This window comes from Mobula birostris, chromosome 8 (genome assembly GCF_030028105.1).
Source record: "Mobula birostris isolate sMobBir1 chromosome 8, sMobBir1.hap1, whole genome shotgun sequence".
Classification (NCBI taxonomy): Eukaryota; Metazoa; Chordata; class Chondrichthyes; order Myliobatiformes; family Myliobatidae; genus Mobula; species Mobula birostris.
In genome coordinates this window covers 158,418,111-158,445,738 of record NC_092377.1, presented here as the reverse complement: position 1 = coordinate 158,445,738, position 27,628 = coordinate 158,418,111, and the positions used below count along the sequence as shown (strand labels likewise).

Sequence of the window (27,628 nt, the reverse complement as noted above, 5' to 3'; positions counted from 1 at the left end):
GGAGGACCAGTAGACCAGTCTTAGTCTGGCCACTACCCTTTGACCTGTTTGACATGGATGACCCTACCAAGAGCAAAGCATAAAGCCCTGACTCCAATCAGTCACTAAGACACACAGGACTCCAAACCTGATGCCAAGGTAGTGGTCCCCTCGGTGGAAGCCGGTAGACTACTCTTGGAACAAATCTGGACCTGCTCAGGTGGGCATGGTCCAATGTTGTGAGAGCAAACCATGGTTACATCACAGCTCTTTCAGGGATGGGGATGCTGGCGATGATGTCTGTTACTGTGCAGTTATAGCATGTCCAGTTAGACCACATGGATGAAATTCAGCATTGCTGATGTGGAAGTGTGTGTCATCTTTCAAGAGACACACACGGGAGTCAGAATTGCCAGCAGCATCTCCAGTCACTCAGGTTCGATCCTCACTTCAGGTGACGTGTGGGTTTCCCCTGGGTGCCCCAGTGCCCTCCCGTGTGCCAAAGCCACACAAGTAATCAGCTAGCTACTAAAATTACCTCTGGGTGAAGGTGAGTGGTTGAGTCGGGGGCATGTGGGGAGAAAGAAACGGGTTAAGTATAAATGGGTGCTTGATGGTCAGCAGAAACTTGCTGGGCCGAAGGGCCTGTTTCAGTGACTCTGTAGTTCCATCTGCCTACCTATTAACTCAACTGGGAACTGAATGCATTGATGGAATGTAGGGGCGGCACGGTAGTGCAGCATTTCACATAACACTATAACAGTACCAGCAACCCAGGTTCAATTCCCATCACTGCCTGTAGCAAGTGTGTATGTTCTCCGTGTGACTGTGTGGGTTTAATCCCACAGACCAATGACGTACCGTTTAGTAACTGGTCACAAGGGTGTAATTAGGCAGCACGGGGCTACATGTGCCAGAAGAGCCTGTTACCGTGCTGAATCTCTAAATGAAAAACTGCAACTGGGTTCTACAGCTGGGAATTTCTGGGTATGAAAAGATAAAGCTCCTGAGATCTCTCAGGAGGTGGCTGACTTGCAGTTCCCCAAGGTTCTTACTCACACACTCAGTGGCCACTTTATTAGGAGGTACCTAATAAAGTAGCCCCTGAGTGTACTTCTGTATGTTCATGTTTTCTGCTGCTATAGCCCAACCATTTCAAGGTTCAATGTGTTGTGCATCTGCTTCCACATATCACTGATGTAACACATGGCGACTTGAGTTACTGTCTCCTTACAACTAGCTTGAACCAGTCTGTCCATTCTCCTCTGACCTCTCTCATTAACCAGGTAGTTTTGCCCACAGAACCGCCACTTACTGGATGTTTATTAATCTTTTGCACCATCCTCTGTAAACTCTAGAGACCGTTGTGCATGAAAACTCAAGGAGATTCAGCAATTTCTGAGATACTCAAGCCATCCCATCTGGCACCAACAATCATTCCACAGTCAAGGTCAATTAGATTGCATTTTCCCCATTCTGATGTTTGATCTGAACAACAACTGAACCTCTTGACAGTGCCTGCATGCTTTTATGCATTGAGTTACTGCCACATGATAGGCTGATTAGATAGTTGCATTAACAAGCAGGTGTACAAATGTATCTAATCTGATGGCCACTGGGTGTACATGCTCAGATACCTTTTCATCTCACCCCCAGAAGGGAGTTAACCTTGTGTCAATTTCTTTTCTTTGAAAGCTCTCAAGCACTACCTTACACTGTGTCATACCAAACAGTCCAGGAGGAGAGGGAGAGGGTCCCTGAGTTCGAAGGGACTTCAGTGATGACCTCAACTTCAGAGCCGTGGAAGCCTGGCTTCATTGCATCGCAGAAGGAGGCTTGGGCCGAGGTTCTGAAGCAGTGGCCTGCCGAGAGCTTGTCCCACGCTATAAAGCAAAGCCCAAGCAGAACGCAGACTGAGGAGAGGCTCGCGCAGCTGGTGGAGCACATGGAGCAGAAGCAGTCACCTCCCTTCTTGCGTCGGAAAGATGTACAAGGTCCCCTTTGTTCAACCCCTGGCAGCTCAACAGTTCAGGACGTGGTTGATCCGCGCAGCAGTTGGATAACTGTGGAGGAGGAGGTGGTGAATTCAAGCGAGGAGGTGAGAATTCTTTCCCCTGTTTTTGAGCACTTGGATAAACCTCTCTAATGGCTGTTGGATCTCTGTTTATATTCTGATGCTCAGGGTTCTTCCGGGAGTCAGGAATGATGAGCAGTCTTAATTCCAAGATTTCAGTTTATTTTAGAGTACAAACAAGCATACAAATATTAATCAAACTAAACTATTAGCTAATAAATGATGCTAAGAGGGGAATTAATGCTAAGACAAAAGAATAAAGATGGCACTTCTGAAAAATATATCATTTTTATAGATAAGATAAAGAAATTCCTCAGATAGTTATGAACTAGCTAATAGGCTACATAGTTAAAACAATTACATCACATGCGTAACGTGCTAATACTTAACCAATAAGTAATGAGAATGGTGATAAACCGTTATTTTAACTGCTATATCGCCTTCTGCCAGTGTGAAAAAGACATGAGTTCGTTAAAAAGTACAAATCTTATAAAAAGTATGATTAAAAAGAATAGTGGTTTCCAACATAATGAATGAGGAGAACTGCTAAAAAAAAACTCAACAGTGTAGTTATAATATTTAAGATGTTTAGATGGGTACACAAAAAGAAAATGTTTAGAAGGATATGGGCCCAATTGGACCCACTCGGATGGATATCAGAACCAGGTTTATCATCACTGACAGTTGTGGTAAAATGTTTTTGGTTTGTGACAGCAGTACACTACAAGACATAAAAGTTATTATAAATTACAAAAGATAAAATTAATAAATAGTGCAAGTGAGGAATAGCACGGTTGTGTCCATGGGTTCGTGGGTCAGTCAATAACCTGATAGTGCAGAAGCTGTTCCTAAAACATTGAGTGTGAGGTTTCAGACTCCTGTATCTCCTCCCCCATGGTAGTAATGAGAAGAGGGCAAGAAAAGTTTGGTCTGAAAGGCTTGTTTCTCATGCAGGATTGCTCTATGACTCCATAAACACACAAAACAATTATAATGGACATCAAATGTTTTTAAAGTTGTTGCTCTCTCAGATTTTTTTTTAGATATGATAGACTGCTTGAAGATGAGCACCAGTATAATTTCAGACTACTTGTATCATGTAGGAATTTGGTTAAACAATTAACCTTTATTGAATATAATGCATTTAATTACGTAATGGTGCTGACGCTTTGCAATAGATCAACTAAGCTGAAAATGTTTTGTTGATGATTTTTGTTTGTGTTCAGTGTCTGAGGCTTCTTGCTTAAAGTGTCCAACAATAATCAGCCTGCATTGATGCATTCCTGTTGCCTTGATACCGTTTCTCCATGACTGCAATGTCCTGGTGAAACCTTTCACTGTGCTCATCACTGACAGTGCTGAGATTTGCAGGGAAGAAGTCTAAATGGAAATGCAGAAAATGAATATTTAGGGATATGTTGCTCTTCGTGGTTTTGTATGCTTGAAGCATGTTGTCAACCAGCTCCACATAATTTGGTTTTCTGTAGTTTCCAAGAAAAATTTCAACAACATCCTTGAGTGCCTTCCATGTGATTTTCTTCGGTCCCAGTGGAAGTACTTCGAATTTCCTGTCAGTGATGACCTGTTTGATTTCTGGACCAACAAAAATATCTTCCTTAATCTTGGCATCAGTTATTCTGACTTGAATTATGAATTGAAATAACAAACATAGGCAATTTTTTAAAAAATGGTGCATGATCGGGAAATTTCATACTGATTTTCATGATCAGCAGTCCAAAGTCCATTTTTTATATGCATCCGTTAGTCTCGTGAGACCATGGATTTGTGCCTTGAAAGGTTTCCAGGGCGCAGGCCTGGGCAAGGTTGTATGGAAGACTGGCAGTTGCCCATGCTGCAAGTCTCCCTCTCCATGCCACCGATGTTGTCCAAGGGAAGGGCACAAGAGCCAATACACCTTGGCACCGGTGTCATTGCAGAGCAATGTGTGGTTAAGTGCCTTGCTCAAGGACACAACACGCTGCCTCAGCTGGGGCTCAAACTAGTGGCCTTCAGATCACTAGACCGACGCCTTAACCACTTGGCCACATGTCAACTCCATAACCTGCACCCAAAACTATTTAGGAAGCAAAATCTTTGTTGTCCAGTGTAAAACTCTGATTATCCACTATCTGAGTATTGTAAAATCCCAGTGGTTTGGAATCTTGCTCACCAGGTAATGTTTGACATGATCCCTTACCACTCTCCAGGGCCCTAGTTCCCATGCTCCCTCGAAACATCCTGGTCGATTGGAAAAATTATTGCACCAAGTAGCATCGAGAAAAAAAGTGAATTTAAAGGTGATCCAGGAAATATGCCAGTGCAGCCTCAGCAAAGTATGGAATTATCGGAGTTTTACTAAATAGGGACACAGTTTATACTTTATTGTCATCAAGCAATTGATACTAGAACGTACAATTATCACAGCGATATTTGATTCTGCGCTTCCTGCTTCCTGGATTACAAATATTAAATATTAAAAATAGTAAAAATTAGTAATATAAAAAATTAAATTATAAATCATAAATAGAAAATAGAAAAATGGAAAGTAAGGTAGTGCAAAAAAACCAAGAGGCAGGTCTGGATATTTGGAGGGTATGGCCCAGATCCGGGTCAGGATCCGTTCAGCAGTCTTATCACAGTTGGAAAGAAGCTATTCCCAAATCTGGCCGTACGAGTCTTCAAGCTCCTGAGCCTTCACCCGGAGGGAAGAGGGACGAAAAGTGTGTTGGCTGGGTGGATCGTGTCCTTGATTATCCTGGCAGCACTGCTCCGACAGCGTGTGGTGTAAAGTGAGTCCAAGGATCGAAGATTGGTTTGTGTGATGTGCTGCGCCGTGTTCACGATCTTCTGCAGCTTCTTTCGGTCTTGGACAGGACAACTTCCATACCGGGTTGTGATGCACCCTAGAAGAATGCTTTCTACAGTGCATCTATAAAAATTAGTGAGGGTTTTAGGGGACAGACCAAATTTCTTTAGTTTTCTCAGGAAGTAAAGGCACTGGTGGGCCTTCTTGGCAGTGAACTCTGTTTGGTTGGACCCAGTCAGGTCATTTGTGATATTGACCCTGAGGAACTTAAAGCTTTTGACCTGTTCCACTTGCGCACCACCGATGTAAATTGGGTCGTGCGGTCCGCTACTTTATAATGTAAAGTAGGAAGAGAAATGTGGGAAAGCCAGTTTGTTTATCCTAACCAGAATATAATGTCATCTAACATCCCACAGCTAGTTGTAAATTGCATCAATGTGTAAGTATTTTTAAAACCTTATTAACCAGCGGGAGATTTACAGCAGAGGTCTTTGCTAGATCCCCTGGAGAATGTTCTCACCTCAGAATAAGTATCAGGTTCAATTTTACTAGCCTAAGTCGTGAAGTTTATTGTTTTGCTGCAGCAGTGCATTGCAATTCATAATAATATTAAAATAAACTATAAATTGCAATAAGAAGTGTACATAGAAATTAAATAAGTGGTGCAAAAAGAGAGCAAACAAAAATAGTGAGGTGATGTTCATGGGTTCATTGTCCATTGAGAAATCTGATGGGGAAGGAGAAGCTGTTCCTGAATCACTGAATGTGTGAATCATCACCTGCATAATGATTCGTCCAAACATCCAGGAGCATTGCATTTATTTCAGTGGTAAGAGCTGGTAATGTTCTGCATTTACTTCAGATAATCCCTCTTGGATTTGGGAATGAGAGATATCAGGAGAAGGTCATTTTGCTCCTTGCCTCAGAGACGTCAGTTGGAAGGGCATGAGGTCCGAAACACACCACTGATACGAGCTGCTGTAAAGCCAACCTGACATTAACAGTGGGTCTGACAACTAGGCTTAAGACAGACCTGCTGCCTGTTAGGCCGAAGGTGAAGGAAGGGTTTAAGCAGAAGGTTTGGCAGTGAGGATATGCAATGGACCTTTGGAGACAGTGCTAGATATTTCTGCCAAGGGAGAATTAGGGGAAAGGATTTTCTCGATGTAGTCCAGAGGAAAGGACTGTTATTTTGATTTTAAGCTGTAAGCTGGTGACAGTGAGTCTGAGACATTAATAGACTGTGGGATGGCCAGGCCATGTGAATCAGGCCAAATCAGGAGTTGCCTGCATAAACCTAGCATGAAGGGCAAAGTGACGGGAGGAACGTGAGCCCTTCCAGCCAGCCTGACCCAGCCTAGTGTGGTGTCACACTGAATGCTTCCCGATATAGCTGCTGGCTGACGTAGCCTCTGCCCTCCCTGATGAATAGTCTGGGAACTGGGAACTCGGAACATGTCCGTCCAACTTTACTGTACTGTACCAGAGGAGATCGGACAGTGCTTTGCAGCCACCAGTTCCAAACAACTACCAGCTGCAAGGAACTGAGCCTTACTGATTCCGGGGGTGGGCTTGGATAAAGATGCCTATGGAGGAATGTGGACAGTCAAAGTTTTGGGCTGAGGGCCCTTCATCAGCATTCTGTCCAGGTAAAGGGTCCCGAATTGAAACATTGACTGTCCATTTCCTTCCACTGATGCTGCCTGACCCTCGAGTTCCTCCAGCATTGTGTGTGTTGCCCCAAGTTGCAGCATCTGCAGTCGCATCTCCATCCTGGATCAAGATGTGGTAGCTCGTGCTTCTGGATATAGGAATGAGTTTTAGCATTATATCTGACCATCCAGATTTATCCCGCAAATAGGCTGCTTTGATCCCAGCTGAAGGCTTGGTTGTTCAGAGTTCATGTTCTCAGAGTAGTATTGATCACTCAATGGCTGTCACTACAGCAGATGCAGAAATGAGATGGCAGGTGCTGGAGTCTGGAGCCATCTCTTCCTCTACCTCCACCTATCATTGTCCCAAATCTATCCCTACTCCCCTCCGCTCCCCTGCCTGTCATCATGTGCCCCTCCTCAGTCCACCAATCACCTCACTCTCCTTTCTCACCTTTTCCCTTCTTCTCTTTATACTGGCCGCCTCCTGTCTCCACTCTCAGTCCGGGTGTTTGGTTTTGACCTGAAATGTCACTAATTCCTTTCTCCCTACAGATGCTGTTCAAACCACTAAGTTACCCCAGCTGACTGATTGTTAGTACAACTAATAACCCTGGGTTTACCTATCTAGAGCAGGGGTTCCCAATCTGGGGTCCGTGGACCCCTTGCTTCATGGTATTGGTCCAAGGCATAAAAAAGGTTGGGGGCCCCTGACCCAGGGGAAAGAGCACTTGAGAAATGAGTCAGTTGTACCAATGGCCAAGGATCCCTAAAGATACTGGGCAACACACAGCATAGCCCAGGTCAGGCAGCATCTGCGGAGGGAAATAAACAGTGGATTTTTTCAGGCCAACACCCTTCCTCAGGCCCCGAAACATCGGGTTACCTTATCACTCCCTCCTCTTCTTGCCTGCCCACCTCCCTCTAGTTCCTGTCCTCCTTCCCTTTCTTCCACGGTCCATGTTGTGTTTCTTATATTCCAATAATATTTGAGTGATCTTGTATATATGTTGTTGATGAAGGATTCTTGTTCATTTAAATAATTAATTTCAGGCTATATGTATAAGTACATGATTTGCATAAGTCATTATGCTACCACATGATATGTGTGCACCTCGCTTAAAGTAAACTCGAAGTTAGACCTGCATCACGAACTCCCGAGTCTTCCTTTGAATTAATTTAATGGTTTGAAGTTACAAAACGTTACAATCTGCTGTCCTCTCCTATTGGATTCCTTCCTCTTCAGCCTTTTACCTCTTCGGCCTGTCACCTCCAGCTTCGCACTTCATTTCCCCCTCCCCCACCCACCCACTTCCCCACTCACCTCGTTTCAACTATCAGCAGCCAGCTTCCTAACTTATAAAGGATTTACATTCTACAAATGATTTCCAAATGCAAGAACAATTCTTAGAAACTAAAAATTTAGTTTAGATAATTTGCAGATGAACAAGTTGTCCGTCACAGAACCCAAAGGCAGATGGATGAGTTCTAGGTCTCCTTTCTGTCACTCCTGATACCCTGATTGCTTTCAAATCTTTTCCTCCCAGTTGAAATCATGTGCATGTGAGATTTCTCAAAGTCATCTGTCATGCAATGTTTAATTAGACCTAGATAGATCCTAATGCTTCTCTTTGATTAAATCATGGCTGGACTCCATTTTCCTCTAGTTTACATCAGGAGGATGGATCACTTTGGAAAAGTGTGAAGAGTTTCACTTTGGAGGGTCAACTTTGGTTAATGGCAGAATTATTAACAGTGTGGAGAAACAGAGAGGTCTTGGGGTTCACATCCATAGATCCCTCAAAGTTGATAGGGCAGTTAAAAAGATGTATGGTGCGTTGGTCATCTCGGGGGATTGAATCCAAGAGCTGTGAGGTAGTGCTGCAGCTCTGTAAAATTCCAGTTCGATCACACTTGTGAGTTCTGTGTTCAGCCCTGATCAGTTCATTATAGGAAAGATGTGGAAGCTTTAGAGAGAGCGCAGAGGAGATTTACCTAGAGGCTGGAGGAGCTAGTAATTTTCTCTGGAGCGAAGGAGAATGAGAGGCAGCCAGATAGAGGTATACAAGATGATAAGAGGCATGTAGTGGATAGCCAGAGACACTTTACTACTGTGAAAATGGCTAGTACAAGCAGGCATAATTTTAAGGCAATTGGAGGAAAGCATAGGGGGATATCAGAGGTAGGTTTTTACACAGAGTGTGGTAGGTGCGAGGAGCACACCGCCAGAGGTAGTGTGGAGGTAGATATATTAAGGATGTTTAAAAGCCTTTTAGCTTGGCATGTAGATAGAAAAATGGAGGCCTAGGTGAGGGGGGAAGGTTAGGTTGATCTTGGAGTAGGTTAAAGGGTTGGCACAACACAAAGCCATTGACCGACATGTCGGGAAGCCGTCACTTCCTACCCATATACAGAAAAGAAATCACTTGATTTTATATAGCATTCCAACGCATTTTAAGATCAAGGAATTGCTTTGTAACGAAGCCAAGTTGTGTTCCCACATAAACAACAGTTTGTTAATGACAAGATAATCTCCCAGTGGTGTTGATTAAGGAGTTAAAACTGGCCAGTACATGATGGGATAACTCTTCTGCTGTTCTTTGAATGAGTGCCCTGGAATCTTCTACTTCTTCCAAGAAAGCAAAGAAAGCCAAAGCAGCAGACACAAAGTGCTGGAGGAACTCCACAGCAGTCAGGTCTCTGGCACTAAGTGTGGCTCTGTTGCTCAGAAGGGAAGCAGGGTGAAAAGAGGCAAGCTGTGGTGCTAAGATGCGAGCTGTGATGATATAGGATTCATCTGTCAGGGAACAGAAAGAAGATTCTGCAGACAAAAATGAGATTCCCGGATGGTTTGTTGCCTCCCAGGTGCCAGGGTCAGTGACATCTTGTATCAGGTCCATACAATTCTTAACTGGGAGGGTGAGCAGCCAGAGATCATGGTCCACGCTGGTACCAATGACGTGGGTAGGATGGGTGACAAGGTGAAGTGAGTACAGAGAGTTGGGTGCTGAGTTAAAGGACAGGAGCGCCAGGGTTATTGTGGTAAACCATGTATATATGTTGTAACTCGGTTACCTGTCTGGACACGCCCCTCTGCTGACTGCCCATGTGGCTCCTCCCACAGAGTCCTGTATAAAGGTGTTCGCCTTGCCCCTCCCCCTCAGTCCGGGGGCAGACACTCACTGTGGAGGTCGTATAGTACAGCGAATAAAAGCCTTTCAGTATTTTACCAAACCTCAGTCTTTTGGAGTAATTGAAGGTGCTTCAGTTATGTTCTCAGGATTGCTACCTGTGACACGTACTAGTGAAGCCAAAAAGAGGAGGATCATACAGTTTAACATGTGGCTAAGAAGATAGTGCGGGAGGAAGGGCTTCAGATTTTTGGATCATTGGGCTCTCTTCTAGGGAAGCTGGGACCTCTACAGAAGGGATGGTTTGCACCAGAACTGGAGGGGAGGTGGGGGCTAATATCCTAGCAGGAAAGTTGCTAGTGAAACACGGGGGTGGGGGGGGGGGGGAGATTAAACTAGAGTTGAAGGGGCATGGGAACCAGAACACCAGAACAGATAGTTCAGTGGTTGTGGAGAAAGATGATTGTTAAGCCTACAACGACAGGAATCAAAAGGTGGAGCGTGGTGGGACTAATGTTCTGAGCTACATATATTTCAGTGCACTGAGTGTTGTAAGAAAGGGGATGGAGCTCGAGGCATGGATCAGCACATGGAATTATGACATTGTAACCATTAGTGAGACCTGGTTGCAAGAGGGGAAAGACTGGCAGCTTAGATTAGTGTGAGGTGTTGCACTTTGGGAGGACCAGTCAGAGTATACCTTACACAGTAAGTGGTAGGGCACTGAGGAGTGCAGTAGGACAGAGGGATCTGGGGATACAGATCCATAATTCCTTGGAAGTGGTGTCACAGGTAGATAGAGTCTTTAAGAAAGCTTTTGACATACTGGCCTTCATAAATCAATGTACTGAGTACAAGAGTTGGGATGTTATGTTGAAATTGTATATGGCATAGGTAAGGCCTAATTTGGAGTGCAGTTTCATTCACCTACCTACAGGAAAGATGTAGGTAAGATTGAAAGAGTGCAGAGGAAATTTTCACGGATGTTGCTGGGACTTGAGGACCTGTGTTATAGAGAAAGGACCTTATTCCGAGTGGAGGAGAATGAAAGGAAAGTTGATAGGTTTATATAGAATTATGAGGGGTACCGGTAGGGTAAATGCAAGCAGGCTTCTCCCACGAAGGCTGGGTGAGATTCCAACTGGAGATCATGGTTTAAGGGTGAAAGGTGAAATGTTTAAAGGGAACATGAGAGGTTGCTTCTTCATTCAAAGTGTGGAACAAGCTGCCAACAGAAGTGGTGAATGCAGGGGGCGATTTCAATGTTTAAGAGAAATTTGGATAGGTACATGGATGGAAGGAGTATGGGGGCCTGTGGTCTGGCTGCAGGTCGATGGGACAAAATAGATTAATGGTTTGGCACAGACTAGATGGGCTGAAGGGCCTGTCTCTATGCTGTGGCATTTTATGACTCTGTGACATTTTTCCCCACCTCTGACCATAGGCTGTGCTGGCTCACTGGAGTCAAAGTGGAATTTTGTTATCAATATCTCCCCTCAATGTGAAATGGCTCCCAGTGCAGGGGAAGCGATCTGTATTTGTCAGGCTCCCACTATGGACTATTGAAGTTAGGGTGTGATATTGTGCAGTGGGGGCCGGTTGTTCGAGGTAATTGGTTTGACTCTTTCCCTCATGGCACTCAGTGACTGGGCTGACAGACACCTGCTTAGGGAGGTGACTGCTGTAGTAATCCGTGTCTCTGAAATGTGCCCAAGGGCAGGGGACAGTGCCCCTAGGTAGACCAGGAGCTTCATGCCAGGTTTCAGGTTTTGCTCACAATGCTGGTGCTCATTGATTCTGATCCTTATACAAAAGGAAAAGATTCCTTTCTTACCACATTGCCCACGTCCTGAGGATGACCAAAAGCATTTTTTTTTTGCAGACTTTGAATATAGAACAGTATTGTACAAGAGCAGGCTCTTCGTCCCACAATGTCTGTGCTAACCTTGATGCCAGTCCAAACTAATCCCACCTGCCTGCACATCGTCATATCCCTGCATTCTCTGCACATCTAAATGTACTCTTAAACATTGCTATTGTGTTTGTTTCCACCCTTCCGTTGCAGCACCTTCCAGGCATCTATCACTCTTTGCATTTAAAACAAAAATTTGCCTCATAATTCTCCTTAAAACCTATCCGCCCCCCCCACCAACCTTCAACCTGTGCCCTCTAGAATTTAATATTCCTACCCAAGGAGAAGGACTCTAACTGTCTACCCTATCTATGCCTTTCAGAAGTTTTATAAACATCCGTCAGATCTCCCTGCTGCCTCCGGCACTCCAGTGAAAACTCTGCCAGCACAGGGTGGCACGGTAGCTTAGTGGTTAGCACAACGCTTTGTAGTACGGGCAACTTGGGTTCAATTCCCACCACTGCCTGTATGAAGTTTGTACATTCTCCCCATAACTGTGTGGGTTTCCTCCGGGTGATCTGGTTTCCTCCCACAGTCCAAAGATGTACCAGTTGGTAGGTCAATTGGGCATTGTAAATTATCCCATGATTACGCTAGGATTAAATCAGGGGATTGCTGGGCATCGCAGCTATTCCGCGCTGTATCTCAATAAGTAAATAAAAACAAGTTTGTGCCACCTGTCCTCACAGCTAAGACAATGAGTTAATTCTGAAGTTCGGTCATGTGGGAAATGGAGCAGGCGACAAGGTTATCTGATCTCCTGCTGACGTGGGCTGCTTTTCATTCAGTGGGAGATGGAAGAGCACTTGGACTTGTACTCTGGGCAAACTCTCCGATTGAAACTCCCTTAGTCGAGTTCCAGTCATCACTGTGGAAAACATGAAACAGGGTGCCACTGCCCAGCACCAGCACCCAACTCCAGTGCTGCTTGTGCAACCATTTCTTTAGTGAAGTTCAGTGAGGCCATTCTTATCCTTGTGGAAATGCAGTGATGTTTATAGCAGGAAGACATTTGAGCTTCATCCATTGGTAAATGGGATATATCAGGAATCAAGGTAATGGAGTGTTCGCCTACGGACTTGAATGGTGTACTACGGTACACAATATCTTACACTGATCTTATGTCCTGTTGCACCCAGCATGAATCCAGTTTCTTCCTGCCTTTTCTGTGCAAACACTTCACCCATTTTCACTGTGTTGGGGTTCATAGGTATTGTGTAAAACTAGGGCTGTTTTAGTCTATCATGCTCTGTACTTTCACGATTCCCCACAACATCAAAGGAACCTATCTGGCTCATTGAGTCCATGCCTGCTCGCCCACTCCCCCAGTAATTTTCACTGAAATATATTCTACCTGCGTTCTCATGACAGGCCATTAACCTACTAACCTGATATTCAGATTCAGATTTATGTATCACATGTACACGGATTTGTACACTGAGACCTGATAAAGGGTCTCGGTCCACAACAGGGGTTCCCAACCCCAGGTCCACGGACCCCTTGCTTAATGGTATTGATCCATGGCATAAAAAAATGGACGGGAACCCCTGGACCAAAACATCAACTGTTTATCCCTCTCCATAGATGCTGCCTGACTTGCTGAGTTCTTCCACCACGTGTGTGTGTGTGTGTGTGTGTTACTCTTGAATTCCCAAACCTTTTTATGCCAACCATGGACCTATATCATTAAGCAAGGTGTCCTTGGACCCCAGGTTAGGGACCCATGATCCAAAGAAAGACATACGGCTTGAGCTGGCCATGTTAGATTGGGAAAACGATTTTAAAGTGTGTGTACTGAACAAGTAATGACTAATGTTTAAAGAAATGTTAACTATCACTTGTTTAATACTGTACATTTTGTATTCATTTACATGTAATATCTATGCACTTAAGTCAAAAAAGACAAGTAGTCTAGCCATGGAAATCAAGAGTTAAAGAAAATAGCAGAAAAAGTTGCTAAAAAAAAAGCAGTAAGTTTGAGGATATAGAAACAAAATAGAATTACAAATAATCCAAGTAAATTTATTATTAAAGTATAGATGTGTCACCATCTACTGCCTTAAGATTAATTTTCTTGCAGGCATTTAAAGCAATACAACAGAATTTATGAAAATCTATACATAAAGCAAGACTGGCAGTCAACCAGTGTGCAAAAGACAGATCGCGCACATAAAATATAAATAAATAATACTGAGAACATAAATTGTAGAGTCTATAAGTTGTAGAATCAGTTCAGAGTTGAGCTGAGTGAAGTTATCCATCCTGGTCCAGGAGCCTGATGGTAGAAGCGAGCGTGGCCTGGGTGGTGAGGGTCCTTGAAGTTGAGAGTTGCTTCCTTGTGGCAGCTTCTTCTTCATGTGCCTTGCACGTTACACACTTGGGCAATCATGGCTCCCCACATCGAACGATCCCTCGCAGCATCAATGATATTTCGCTCACTTAGATCTGTTAGTTCTTTCACAGAGTCCATATATTTTCTTCTTTGCTTCCCTCTTCCGCGTTTCCCAGGCATACGGCCTTGTAATGTAAGGCATTCTACTTCTCCCTTTCTGATGACATGGCCCAGGAATTTAAGTTTCCTCTCATTTAATGTGGCAGCACTTCTTGTAAATGGTGGGGAGAGCTTTTTGCCTGTGATGGACTGGGTTGCATCAACCACATAATGAATGAAGGAAAGGATTTGGAAAAGATAATGTGGGTCCCTGACAGACCGACACAACCGAAATTATATAGAGCAGAGGTCTCCAACCTGGGATCCACGGACCCCTTGGTTAATGGTAGAGGTCCGTGGCATAAGAAGAGCTGGGAACCCCTGATATAGAGGGATAATGGGCTGGCAGAAGAACAGACATTTGTATCTGTGCTCACAGAAGAAAATCTCCCAGAAATAGTGGAGGACTGCACCTCTTCTGGGGATATGTTGGAGCCCTGGTGTCCTTGGAGAGGGAGCATGCGGTCACCATGGGGTACAGTGAGGGATTTCTGGGAACAGTGGGCCCCTCAGGGAACTAACTGTTGTATAGACAGTACTAATTGTATTTTAATTTTAATTTGTTCGCTGTCTTGTAAATACTTGATGTTTGTATTTCGTGTTTTCAGTAGCTTTAAAAAAAAGGGGGCTATAAATGTGATAGATGGTGAAGTCATGAGTCCACCTTATTGTACACGTGGACTGTTTAACACACTTACAACAGCAAGACAGAAGCTGTCCTTAGGCCTGATGGTGCATGCTTTCTGACTTTTGTATCTTCTGGTTGGGTTGAGTTGTTCTCTGATCTTGGCAATCCATTTGCGAATGTTTTGGCATCATATGTGGAGACATCATCAGTTCATTGTTCATTTGTGGTGTGTCCTCCAAATGCTTGGCGTTTATATACTTATCAAACAGTTGACTGGTCATTATTATGGAAGCTCAATTGTGATGTAGGGACGGAGTCTCATCGCTGATTGATCACAGATTTTGCTACGCAACCAATCAGCACTGAGACTTGCTCTCTACGTCACAATGACTGATAAGTATATAAAAGCCAAGTATTCAGAGGACACATTACAAGTGAACAGCACACTGATGACGTCTCCTCGTATGGTGATGGAACGTTTGCGAATGAATTGCCGAGATTGGAAAACAACTCCACCCAGCAATCAACCACCTGAGCTACACATTTTCCGAGTTATTTTGTATCTTCTGACTGATAGGAGGTGGGAGAAGACAGATTGTCCGGGGTGGGTGATGTCTTTGATTGTGCTGGCCGCTTTACCGAGGGGGCAAGTATAGACAGCGTTCATGAAGGGAAGGTTGGTTTCCGTGATAGAGTCCTAGAGCACTAGACCACAGAAACAGTCCCTTTGGCTTATCTAGTCCATGTCAAGCTATTTCTCTGCCTAATCCCATCGGCACCATACCTAGATCATAGCCTTCTATACCCCTCCTGTCCATGTACTTATCAGAGAAATATCAGGTCATTCAGAAAGTGATAATACTGAGCAGAGACAGCATGGATATATGAAGAAGAAATTGTAACTGACAAACTCATCAGTGTTTTTTGGTTGTACTGAGCATGACAAACTGGAAAACAAGCTGTGGTGCATTTGGACATTTCAATAGTGCTAAATGAGAAGTTATGAACAAAATTTGAACATACAAGATGGCGGCTTGTACTATTGGCTTGGACTGAGCATTGAAATTGAGGAGTAATAGTAAATGAATTATTTCCAGCTTGGGAGGTTGTTAACAAGTTGGCTGCAATTGATATTAAACTGGTTACTACCATACAAAGTGATGGGGATTCAAAGAGGGCTATCGCCAGCATAGGTTAATGGGCAAGGACATGGCAGGTGGAATATAATGTGGAAAAATGTCAGGTCATCCACTTTAGTAAAAAAAAATACTGAAAGGTTGTGCACTTTCCAAGTGTGATAGTTTGAAAAGGTTTGGTGTTCACCATGATCTGGGTGCCCTTGTACACAAATGGTGGAAAGTTAATGCTCAGCAAGCAATCAAGAAAGTACTTGGCATGTTGGCCAATATTGTGAAGGGATTTGATATTCCGAGGGGAATCAGTGATGGCCTGTTCCACTTATCTAAGGTTCTGTTGAGACAGCAGCTGGATGAAGGGTTCTGATGAAGGGTCTCAGCCCAAAACATTGGTGCGGCTGTAACGAAACCCAATTTCCCTCAGGATCAATAAAGTATATCTATCTATCTATCTACCTATCTATTACTCAACTCCATAGATGCTGCCCGACCTGTTGAGTTCCTTCAGCATTTTGTGTACCTAGTCTGGAATATTGCTTATGAGTCTGATCTCTGTGTCATAGCAAGGGTACTTTGATTTCTGGATGAGCACATGGAGATCAGCAAAGAGCTGGAATCAGCAACATTTAACTAGCATTTGTCATGATGGGCTGAGTAGCCTGCTTTCTATGCTGCAAATTTCAATCTTGGACCACGTTTAGAAAGAAATTTCACTAAATAACAGTCTCTAATGGAAAAATTTGCAAGTCAGTCAGTTTTTATATTCATTCAATGGTTTGGGCTTCACGGACAGAGACAGTGTTTAGTTACCCATTCCTCGCTACCCTTGAGATGGTGGTCAGCTGACATCTTGAACAGCCACAGTTCTTGGGGTGTGGGTATAATGCTGATAGGGAGGGTATTCCAGGATTTTGAGCCAGAAATGGTGAAGGTTGTGCATTTCGAAAGAGGAGCTCCTGACAAGGACTGCACATGATGTGTCAACATTAGCACAACTCTATCACTAGCTCCACTTTCCCTTAGACCAGTCACTCTATTGTACACTCAGTAGCCACTTTATTCGGTACATGAGTGGAACCCAGTGTGGTCCTTTGCTGCCGTAGCCCATCCACTTCAAGGTTCGATGTGTTTGGTATTCAGAGATGCTCTTCTGCACACCACTGTTGTAACGTGTGATTATTTGAGTTACTGTCTCCTTCCTGTCAGCTTGAACCAGTCTGACCGTTCTCCTCTGATCTCTCTCATTAACAAGGTGTTTTTACCCGCAGAACTGCCACTCACCGGATGTTATTTTTTGTTTTTCACACCATTCTCTGTAAACTCTAGAGACTTGTGCATGAAAGTCCCAGGGGATCAGCAGTTTCTGAGATACTCAAACCACCCTGCCTGGCACCAACAATCATTCCACAGTCTAAGTCACTTGGATCACATTTTATTTTATTTTATTTTATTTGTGGTACAGCACAGAGAAGGCCCTTCTGGTCCTTTGTGCCTCTGCAGTCCAGCAACCCCCAAGAACTCCGATTAAACTCGAACCTAATCACGGGACAATTTACAATGACCAGTTAACCTACCAGCATATCTTTGGACTGTGAGGAAAAAAAACCCAAGCATCCCACTGAGAGGACATACAAACTCCTTATAGATGACGCCGGAATTGAGCCCCAAGCTGTAAAAGCATCGTGTTAACCTCTGCCCTACCGTGATGCCCATTCCTTCCCATTCTTGTGTTCGGTCTGAACAAGAACTGAACCTCTTGACCAGGTCTGCATGCTTTTATGCATTAAGTTGCTGTCACATGATCGGCTGATTAGATATTTGCATTAAGGAGCAGCTGTACAGGTGCCCCTAATAAAGCGGGCACTGAGTGTGTATCAATACTCAACCTTGACGTCCCCTGAGCGAGTTCTGTCTGGAGCTCTGACTGGAGGCTGCATAACAGTTGCTCGCAGAGATCAAATGTCCTGGGAGCATTCCCCATGTGCTGACAGGGATTTAGCGGCAAGAGCGAAGCACCTAAAATTACCCTGTGTGCTTGCAGCCATCTTTTGATTTTGGTGGCCATGCAGCGGGAGGATGCTGACACTGCTTAGTGAGTTCCTTATCAGCCTGGTGCTGCTCGGCTTTTTCCTCGTCAGCTGTCAAAATGTCTTCCAAATTGTCTCCAACACTGTGCAATTTGTGCTGAAATATATCCACCAGGAGCTAGACAAGGAGCTCGGGGAGAACGAGACCAGCTCCGACGATGAGGAGATCGTCACTACCAGGATCATCCGAAGGAGGCTGATTGTTAAGGTAGAGCCTGGATTGTAGTGGCTGCCCCTTAGTCGGGGGGCTTAGGTAAACTGCGTGGTTGCATGTTGGTGTTGTTTGCCTGGTGTGTGTGGAGGTGCAGAGTGCTGGTGACAATGATCTCTGTGAAGCATGGCTTTAAGTGGAGTGAACACAACTGATGCCCAAAGGTGTTGATTCTGAAAAGTCTCCCCTATGTAGGAAATCAAAATGTGCATGTCTGAAGGGCAAGCAATCTGCTGGAGGAACTCAGCTGGTCAAGTGGTATCTGCGAAGGGGGAAGGGATCGGCGTCTTTATCAGGCCAAGACGCTACATCTGGACTCAGCTGCTGCTCCAGCTGTTCAATTTCTCCAGCAGGTTGTTTGTTGCTCCTGATTCTAGTATTTGCAGCTTCTTGTGTCTCCAATTGACAAGACTAAACTCTGAGAGAAATACTTGGGATTGGAAGACTTTGTCTGACTTTATATACATATGTATGAGAGAGAGAGAGAGAGAGAGAGAGAGAGAGAGAGATGGCAGCTTACATGTTGACAGTATGCAGTGGGTGAGATCCAAGCAGGCTCTGTTACAGTTAAAGGCACAGTGCCTCGTGCATCGAGTGCTAAAGGTGAGGGTTCATGTGAAATTTGATGAGTCAGTAGTGAGTTGGATTGAAGCCTGGACCTCTTGTGAGATTTTTTTTAGCCCTGGAGCTAGCATGGCACTAGAACTGAGACCGGAACCACAATGGGACAGTGACCTCACTGGGAATGGTGCTGCATTGTAAAGAAAGCCACACGTCATACATTGGAGACATCGGCCTGGTGATCAGATCACAGACTTTAAAATCCATGTTAACTGCAGGACATCTGAGCTCCATTTTAAATGCAACTTGCAGAACTCAAGAAGATGGCGCCAACAGTCACACACCGCCATGTAACCATGGCGACAGAGGGCTTCTAATGGACAATGAGCAACAGCTAAAGCAACTGAAACTCCAGCAAATGAAAGCCTGCTCTGGTCCAGGAAACTTTTTTTTTTGCTCGTCAGTGTTCCTGCAGCACTTACTTGGAACAAGTAAGAGTTTAGTCAGAGATATGCTACTTCTGTTATACATACACTCCTGGATATCTTCAACACACCTAAAAAACATATCTGGACACCTCCATGTGCAGCTGGAAAAACACACTTAGGCACCTTCATACACATCTGGACACCTTCATCCGCAACTGGAAAAACAGACCTGGACAACTTCATACACACCTGGACACCTTCATATGCAACTAGAAAAGCACATCTGGACGACTTCATACGCACCTGGAAAAACAGACCTGGACAACTTCATACAGATCTGGACATCTCCATACACAACTGGAAACACATACCTGGACAACCACACCTGGATATCTTCCCTACACACCTGGACACCTTCATATATACCTGGAGAAACATACCTGGACACCTTTATGCACAACTGGACAAACAGCCCTGTCTCCAAATTAGGTTCTGCTGCAGCAGTGTTGGAGGTTTGTCAAATGGTGGAGGTGCATTTCTCCCATGCCGGAGGTATCCTTCCCCTCTCCCTGACAGCGAACAAGTTTGCAATCATGATTCATCAAGTAGAGTTCAAGTCAAGTTTGTTGTCATACGCACAAGTACAGTGAGGTTCAGATATAAAGACAGTCTTGCTAGAAGCAGCACGGCCGCATAGACAACACAAAGAATATAAATTCTACATAAACTATGCAGGACAGTGAAGAAAAAACCTTTGGAAAAAAAGACATTAGTGCAATAAGAACACAGATATATGTTGATTAGGGCAGCACAGTAGCATAGCAGTTTGCACAATGCTTTACAGCACAGAATATAGAATAATAACTCTAATAGGATCAATGAAGGATCAACCAGAGTGCAGAAGACAACAAACTGTGCAAATGCAAATATAAATAAATACCCTGTAGCAATAAATAACGAAAATAAAGTGTCCTTAAAGTGAGATCATTGGTTGTGGGAACATCTCAATGATGGGGCAAGTGAGTGTAGTTATCCTCTTTTATACAACAGCCTGATGGTTGTGGGGTAGTAACCGTTCTTAAACTGGGTGGTGCGAGCCCTGAGCCACCTGTACCTTTTACCTGATGGCAGCAGCGAGAAGGGACCATGGTCTGGGTGGTGGGGATCTCTGATGATGGATGCTGCTTTCCTCTGACAACATTTCATGTAGATGTTTTCAATAGTTGGGCAGGCTTCATCTGTGAATTACTAGGCTGAATCCATTACCTTTTGTAAGATTTTCCATTCAAAGGCAACATACAAACGTTAGATACAAGTAACTGTTATACATAGACTGATTGAATGTACATGAAGTAACACTAGGCAATGTGTATGTAGTGGAGGTGGTGGGTGAAGGTGTTGATTGACCTGCAAACTCATGGCTCTACAGTCTTGTTGGGCTCCTCATCAACCCCAGCTTTCCTCGCCATTTCTTTGCCTAATTTCTCCTTGGCCTTTGAAGCATTGGATCAAGGGAGAGATCCCAGTGCCTGTGTGATGGCAGCTTTAACAGCTGGTGTGTTTACTAATGAACAGAATTCTGATTTGAATGGAGTTTCAAGAAAGACGCACATCCCAAGCGACGGCTTTTGACCATTAGTGTTCTGACTGTCCGCTGCTAATTGTTACAACGTTCAACTCCTCAAGTTCAAGACAAACTTTATGGATGTGTATGAATAAAAATATGCTTTGTAACTTGTGGCTTCCCTTGGATCAAATATCAAGAGGAACCGAAAGGGAACGATTCCAGGCAATAACTTAAAACTCCGATTTAGAATTCTGTATAGCTAAATTTAACATTGTGAAATAAATAATAAAGTATATTGGATATCTGTAAGTGTGACGCTGCTTTTAGAACTTGTAGATTAGTTGAAGCTAGTGTAAATATTGCAATGATTAATCAAATTGTTGAATCTCGAGTGACTTCAGCAATCAGACAAGCATGTGAGTGCATTCGATATAATGACAATGATAGTTTTGTCACTTTGCTTCCAGTGTTAACTATAACACGTGCATGTGGGAACAGACTCATTGGGACAAATAGCTTAATCCTGTTCCTCTGTCTTACGTTATGTGTGTGTTACCTTTTTCAAAGTTCATTTATTATCAAAGTATCTATACCATATACAATCCTGAGATTTGTCTCCTTACGGGCAGCCACAAAACTAAGAAACCAATAGAATCTTTTTCAAAAAAGAAAATCGTCAAACACCCAATATGCAGGGAAAAAAACAAATTGTGCAAGCAGCGAAAGTAAGCAAGTAACATTCCGAACTGAAGTTCATGAAAATGAGTCCACAGCCACGAAGGCTGTCACCACTGCAGCCAGTTCAGGAGCCCGACAGTTGCAGGCCACGGCCTCAGTTCAGCGCAGATGCGTAAACCTCACGAAGCAGCGAGCTGAACTGGCCTGTCCCCCACCTCTGGCCCCAATACCCTTACCTTTACAATCTGGACCAACACTTAAATTTTCCAAACCTCAGGTCATTCCTCGTTCTCAGACCCAGGCCCTGCTGCTTTGATACGCTTTTGGGACAGAGCCCCACTGCCTCGATACCCTCTCAGGCCTGGGCCTCGCTACCTAGATTTGGCCCGTACCCAACCTTTCCAATTTGTTCCAGCAGTTGAAGCTTGGGTCTTTCCTCACTCTCAGGCCCAGCCACCTCAAACCTGCATCACCCCTGCTGGCTTTGCTTCAGTCCTGCCCACATTGAATCGCCTCCAAGTCCATTCCAGCAGCGGCAAAACATTGTCTCAATCCCTACTCTGGTGCCTGGGCCAAGCCACCTCCACTTGGCCCGTATACGCCATGCCTCAACTGTCCTACACCTTCGAGACTTCAATTCACACTGCAAAAGCGCCAGGTCATACAGGTTGTTCAACGGATCAACTCCAAAAGGCTATTGATTGCAATGATCGTATCCAAGAAAAAGTGTGATTAATAAAGTTTTTTTTGTTCGCTACTAGCTTTTTCTGATGTGCAGTGCGATGTAAAATTACATGGAACAAGAGGTTACATTGGATGTGTGTAGATCCACAGCAAGATAAAATAGTGAATACTCAGCAAGCTGGACAAAATCTGTGGAGACAATAGGGAAGAGAGAAAGAGAGAGCAATCTATTTTAGGCGTATGACATTTCGCCAGAGGAATCAAGGAAGCCTCTCTCCTGGATTTAATTTAGAAGTGATCACTTGATCTACGAGCTTACATTTAGTTTTGTGGTAAAGACAAGTTCTGGTTATCTACCTACAGGAAAGATATCAATAAGATTGAAAGATGAGATGAGGCCTTCGTTGGTCAGGGTTGACCATGGAAATTGTGTCCTAGCTGTCTAGATATGCAAACCTGGGCAGCTCAATATGGAGAGGAAGCTGTTGCCCATGTAGCAAGCACCCCCTCTCCACACATCTTTTTAAAAAAATTTTTTTATTTAAGTGCAATCGTGAACAATAGCCAGATCAGAAATTCTAATCGTGTCAACTAGTTCTCGAAGAGAACGCTGATAGGCCAGTCAGATGGTTCACTGCTGCTCAGCGATAGAATACAAAAAAAATCCTGTGTACCAGCACAAGGGTCGCTCGCCCCTGTACCCCAGAAACACGCCTGAGCGGTGCGGCGGAGGTACGTGCTGTGCATGACCTGATCTGAAAGCATCATGTTGACTCATAACAGATCGTGTTCACGGTGGAACAGCTTGGTCAAGGATGGGGTGATCAGCACTGATGGACAAATTATACTTCCACTGCCCCAAATAGGAAAGTCTGATGAACCCAAAGGAACGGCAGAGACTGATACAGTTTGGTACCAGCAGCGTTGAACTCCTTAGGGACTCCAGCTCTGGGTTTTTCCTCGGGGTTTACTCCCAAAGCCTTTCCCATGAGTGGGTATAGCCACAAGGCAGCGGAGGTTTGAGATCAGAGTTTTCCTTCTCCTGGATGATCTGCCAACCACGGCTGATGAGGCCCATCTATCCAAAGTGACTGGTTTTAAGGTGCTAGTTACCTGTCTTTGCCCTTTCTCCTATCAGTAGTAACTGTTCCACCAGGCTTAATAGCTAAGCCACATATGAAGGCCAGGAGCTGGACTTGGTTGTCAGGGGCTATTTGAGGTGAACACCATTGGGAGCAATTAATAGGTAGTGAGAGCTTGTCTCCATTACCACCCCTGGCTATAACAATCATACGGAACCAGGCACAGCACTACTCCCATTCAACCCCACCTTATTGATTGCCAGTTCCGCCATCAGGCTGCACCTGCCATTCACTTCAACACAGCTCAATTTTAACAGCTCTCAGCTACTCTACCACGTTGTCCTATTCCCTTGCCTGGGTCTCTGGAGAGCCTGTGGTATACAGTCAGCCAGGATTTGAACAAGAAGGTTCATTTCAGTTCTGAATTCTTACGAGGAGGGATAGGGCTGCACATCAGTAACAAAAACAGCAAATTTACAGAGTGGTTTGGTGGTGAACGGTGCTCCTCTGTTTATTTTGACCTTTAACCTTGGCCAAGCCAACGCCCATTTTGAAAAGACTCTTGGCCAGGGGTTGGAATAACTTCCCAATTGACTCTTCTTATTTTCCGATGAACAGGGTGAAGAAGCAAAGAACATTCCAGGCGAATCGGTGACAGAAGAGCAGTTTGTTGATGAAGATGGCAACATCGTCACTAAGAAGGTAATGAGACTAATGACTGTTCTGAAGGGCAGGCCTTGCATTTATTTAATAGGAGATACAAAAAAAATAAGCCAAACGATCCAGATGTTAAAGACAAGAGATTCTGCAGATGCTGGAGATGCTGAGCAACACACAGAAAATGCTGGAGGAACTCAGGCAAGTCAGGCATCATCAAAAACAGTCAATGTTTCAGACTGAGACCTTTCACCAGGGCTGGAAAGGAAGGGAGCGGATGCCAGAATGAGAAGGTAGGCAGAGGGGAATGTGTACAAGCTGGCAGGTGATAGGTGAAGGCAGGTGAGGGGGAAGTTAGGTAGGTGGGGAGGGTAGATGAAGTAAAAAGGTGGAGAGAATAGGTGGAAAAGGTAAAGGGCTGACGAAGAAAGAATCTGATTGGAGAGGGGTGTGGACCATGGGAGAAGGGAACGAGGAATGGTAGGTGATGAGCAGGTGAGGGGAAGAGAAAGGGTGAAAGAGTAACCAGAAAGGGGAAAGGGGGTTGGGAGAGCAATTACTGAAAGTCAGAGAAATCGATGGTCCCAGTGAACCCAACCTCAGCCTGCAGGATGTCCATGGTCTCTTCTACTACACGATGAGGCCAAGCTCAGGTTGGAGGAGGATCATCTCATATTCTAAGTACCCCCCAACCTGACAGCATAAGCATCAATTTCTCTCACTTCCACCACTTTTTATAACCTGCCCCTCACCTCCATCCGGTTCCCTACCTCCTTCCCTTGCTTCCATGGACCACTCTTCTATCCTGTTAGATTCCTTCTTTTTCAGCCCTTTACCTCTTCCAGCTTCTCACCTCATTTCCCTCCCCCACCGCCTACCTTCCTCCTTAGCTGGCTTCACCTACAGCCTGCCAGCTTGTTCCTCTTCTCCTCCCCCATCCCCGCCACCTTCTTGTTCTGACTTCACCCTCCTTGCTTTTCTGGCCTGAAATATCCACTGTTTATTTCCCTCCATAGATGCTGCCTGACTTGCTGACTTCCTCCAGCATTTTGTGTGTGTTGCTCAACCCAGATGTTAATGGCAGAGACTGATAGTAGTACGACGAATAGTTCTCTTCACTACAGAAATAGTTCCTGAACCCAAGTGACATCTTCGCAATAAGGGCATTATCACTGCAAGGTGACCTTAATGGTGAAACTTACCCATTTTTTTCTAAGCTTGAAATGAAACTGTTAAAATCAGCTTGAAGCTTCCTCGGATAGGGTGGTCAGTTACTACACTTGCCCCAGGGTTGTAACATTGACTGCAGTTTCAGAGTGGTGCATTACAAATAATTGTACTGTTGGGCAAACCAATAACAGGCAAAACAAAAAGCAGTTTTAACCGTAGTGCAGTAATCGGGGTGGGAGGGGGAGCTTCAGTTGAGAAATTGACTGGCCAAACCAAATTAGCAGTGAAGGACAATTTTCTAGATCATTATAATGAGGAGTCCAGGAACCAATTACTTTAGATCTACTTCTGTACATTATGAAATGATTAATTCATAGTTGTATTGTTAAGGAGAACAGTCATCATATTGTATTAGACTTTATATAGATAGTGTAATTGATTTTTCTTCAACCTGACACCTACAAACTATGAGGAGTGAGTTGGCCATGGCAGCTTGGGAGATTGGTGGCTAACATCCGAAGGTTTTGTATCTGGTTTACAGAAGATATACAGTGAGTGGCTACTTTATTAGGTATCTCCTGCAGTGGCCACTGAGTGTGTTTGGGGTCTTTTGCTGCTGTAGCCCATCAACTTCAAGATTCGATGTGTTGTGCGTTCAGAGATGTTCTTCTGCACACCATATTACAATGTGTGGCTATTTGAGTTACTGTTGCCTTAAACCACTCTGGCCATTTCCCTCTGACCTCTCCTATTAACAAAACATTTTCGCCCACAGAACTGCCGCTCACTGGATTTTTCTTTATTTATCGCAACATTCTCTAGAGACTGCCGAGCATAAAAATCCCAGGAGATCGGCAGTTTCTGAGATGCTCAAACCACCCCATCTGGCACCAACAATCATTCCATGGTCAACGTCACTTAGATCACACTTCTTCCCCATTCTGATGTTTTGTCTGAACAACAACTGAACCTCTTGACCATGTCTGCATGTTTTTATGCATCGAGTTACTGCCACATGATTGGCTGATTAGATATTTGCATTAACGAGCAGGGCTATGGGTGTACCTGATGAAGTGAATATTGAATGTATATTCTCTTAAAGCAAGAAAGGTAACTGGAAAAGGGAACCAGTCTTGACCAGGAGAAGTTAAAAATGGTATTACATCAAAAGAAAAGGTTCATAATCTCGCAAAAAAAAAGAGCAATAACCCTGAGGATTGGGAAGACCTCAGGAAGATAGGTCCAAAACATTGATAAGATAAAGGAAAGTAGAATACAGCAGTAATTTACTAAGGACCATAGAAAAAGATTGTAAAATTTTCTCTAGATAAATAGGAAAGGAAAGATTTGCTGAAGTCTTAATGAGTACTTTATAGAAATTAGATTGTAAGTAAGAAAACAGCTGAAAGTTAAATGTATATTTTGTGTTTTTCTTCACAGAAAAACCTCCTGAATCTATTGCAAAACTACACATGAAAGTGATTGAGGAGCTGAAATAAATTATCACTAATTAAAGATCAGTATTGGAGAAATTAATAGGACTGAAAATCAGGGTCATGCTGATTTTGAAAGATATCGTTAAGAGGCTCGTTTATATACCTCTAAACTCCAGCGATTCTCAAATACTTTCCCCACATTGGAAAACAGTAAATGTAACCCCAGTAGTCAAGAGAGGAGGGACAGAGGAAACTAAGAACTCACGCGTTGTTAATCTGGCAATAGTAGCAGAGAAAAAATGGGGAACTATTATTAACGATTGGTAACAGGCCACTTAGAGAATAAACTGGGTGTGAGCACATGTAGATATGAAATAGACATTTGAAAGAGAATTCATGTTTGGGAAGTTATTGTAACTAGGAACCAGATGATGTATTGCATTCGGACTTTCATGTGGACTTTTAAGGTATTGCATAGAGATTATGATCATATAAGAGAGAGCATGTATAATTGTGGATAAAATGGGATTAAAGATTAGTTAGTACATAGGCAACAGCAAATAAATACTGACCATTCATTTCTGGGTGTGGGGACTGTCTAACTAAGATTACTGCAGGGAACGATGTTCAGGATCCAACTGTTCTCTCAGACTAGGGAAAATGAGGATATCAATAGTGTACAGATTTGCTGATGAAACTACACTGAGTGGCAGTGTGAGTGGTGGATAGGATGCTCAGGTACATTAACAGGCTAAGTGAAACACACAAGTTGCTGGAAGAACTCAGCAGGCCAGGCAGCATCTATGGAGAGGAATAAGCAGTTGATATTTCAGGCCGAGATCCTTCATGGCGACTGAAGTGAATGAGTAGGTGGAACTTAACATGAGAAAGTGCTGGAGAGAATTTGAAAGGCAGAGTTCTTGTTAAATGGTGAGAAGTTGAAAGGTGCAGGCGTGCAGAGGGACCTCATGATTCACTGAAAGTTAACATATAGGTACAGCCAACTATTAGGAAGACAATGTCTTGGCTTTTAGGAAGACCATGTATGTGCTGCCCCAAGCACATCCCCAGGTTGTGTTGGTTGTTAACGCAAGTCAATGTATGCTTGGATGCGCTTATGATAAGTAAATTAATCTGAATCTGTATCTGATCTGAGTTTGATACATTATAGCTGGATACATCTGCTGCTAGATGCTGCTTCCCTTGAAACTAAAAGATCCCACTGATGGTCAGAGTACTTGGTCATAAAGTGGACCTG

The 27,628-nt window shown here is 44.0% G+C and overlaps 1 protein-coding gene across 8 annotated transcripts in view; it reads left to right on the top strand.

Annotated features, from left to right (window-relative positions):
- LOC140201862 (ankyrin-1-like) overlaps positions 1-27,628 on the top strand; it is a 302,101-nt gene that overhangs the window by 261,905 nt on the left and 12,568 nt on the right. For 7 of the 8 annotated variants that reach the window (XM_072266606.1, XM_072266608.1, XM_072266605.1 and 4 more), the window contains 3 exons: positions 1,675-2,077; positions 18,012-18,104; positions 23,726-23,809. In XM_072266606.1, coding sequence (XP_072122707.1) covers positions 1,675-2,077; positions 18,012-18,104; positions 23,726-23,809 — 580 coding nt within the window. The remainder of the gene's footprint in view (positions 1-1,674; positions 2,078-18,011; positions 18,105-23,725; positions 23,810-27,628) is intronic. The other variant, XM_072266604.1, reaches the window with a different exon arrangement.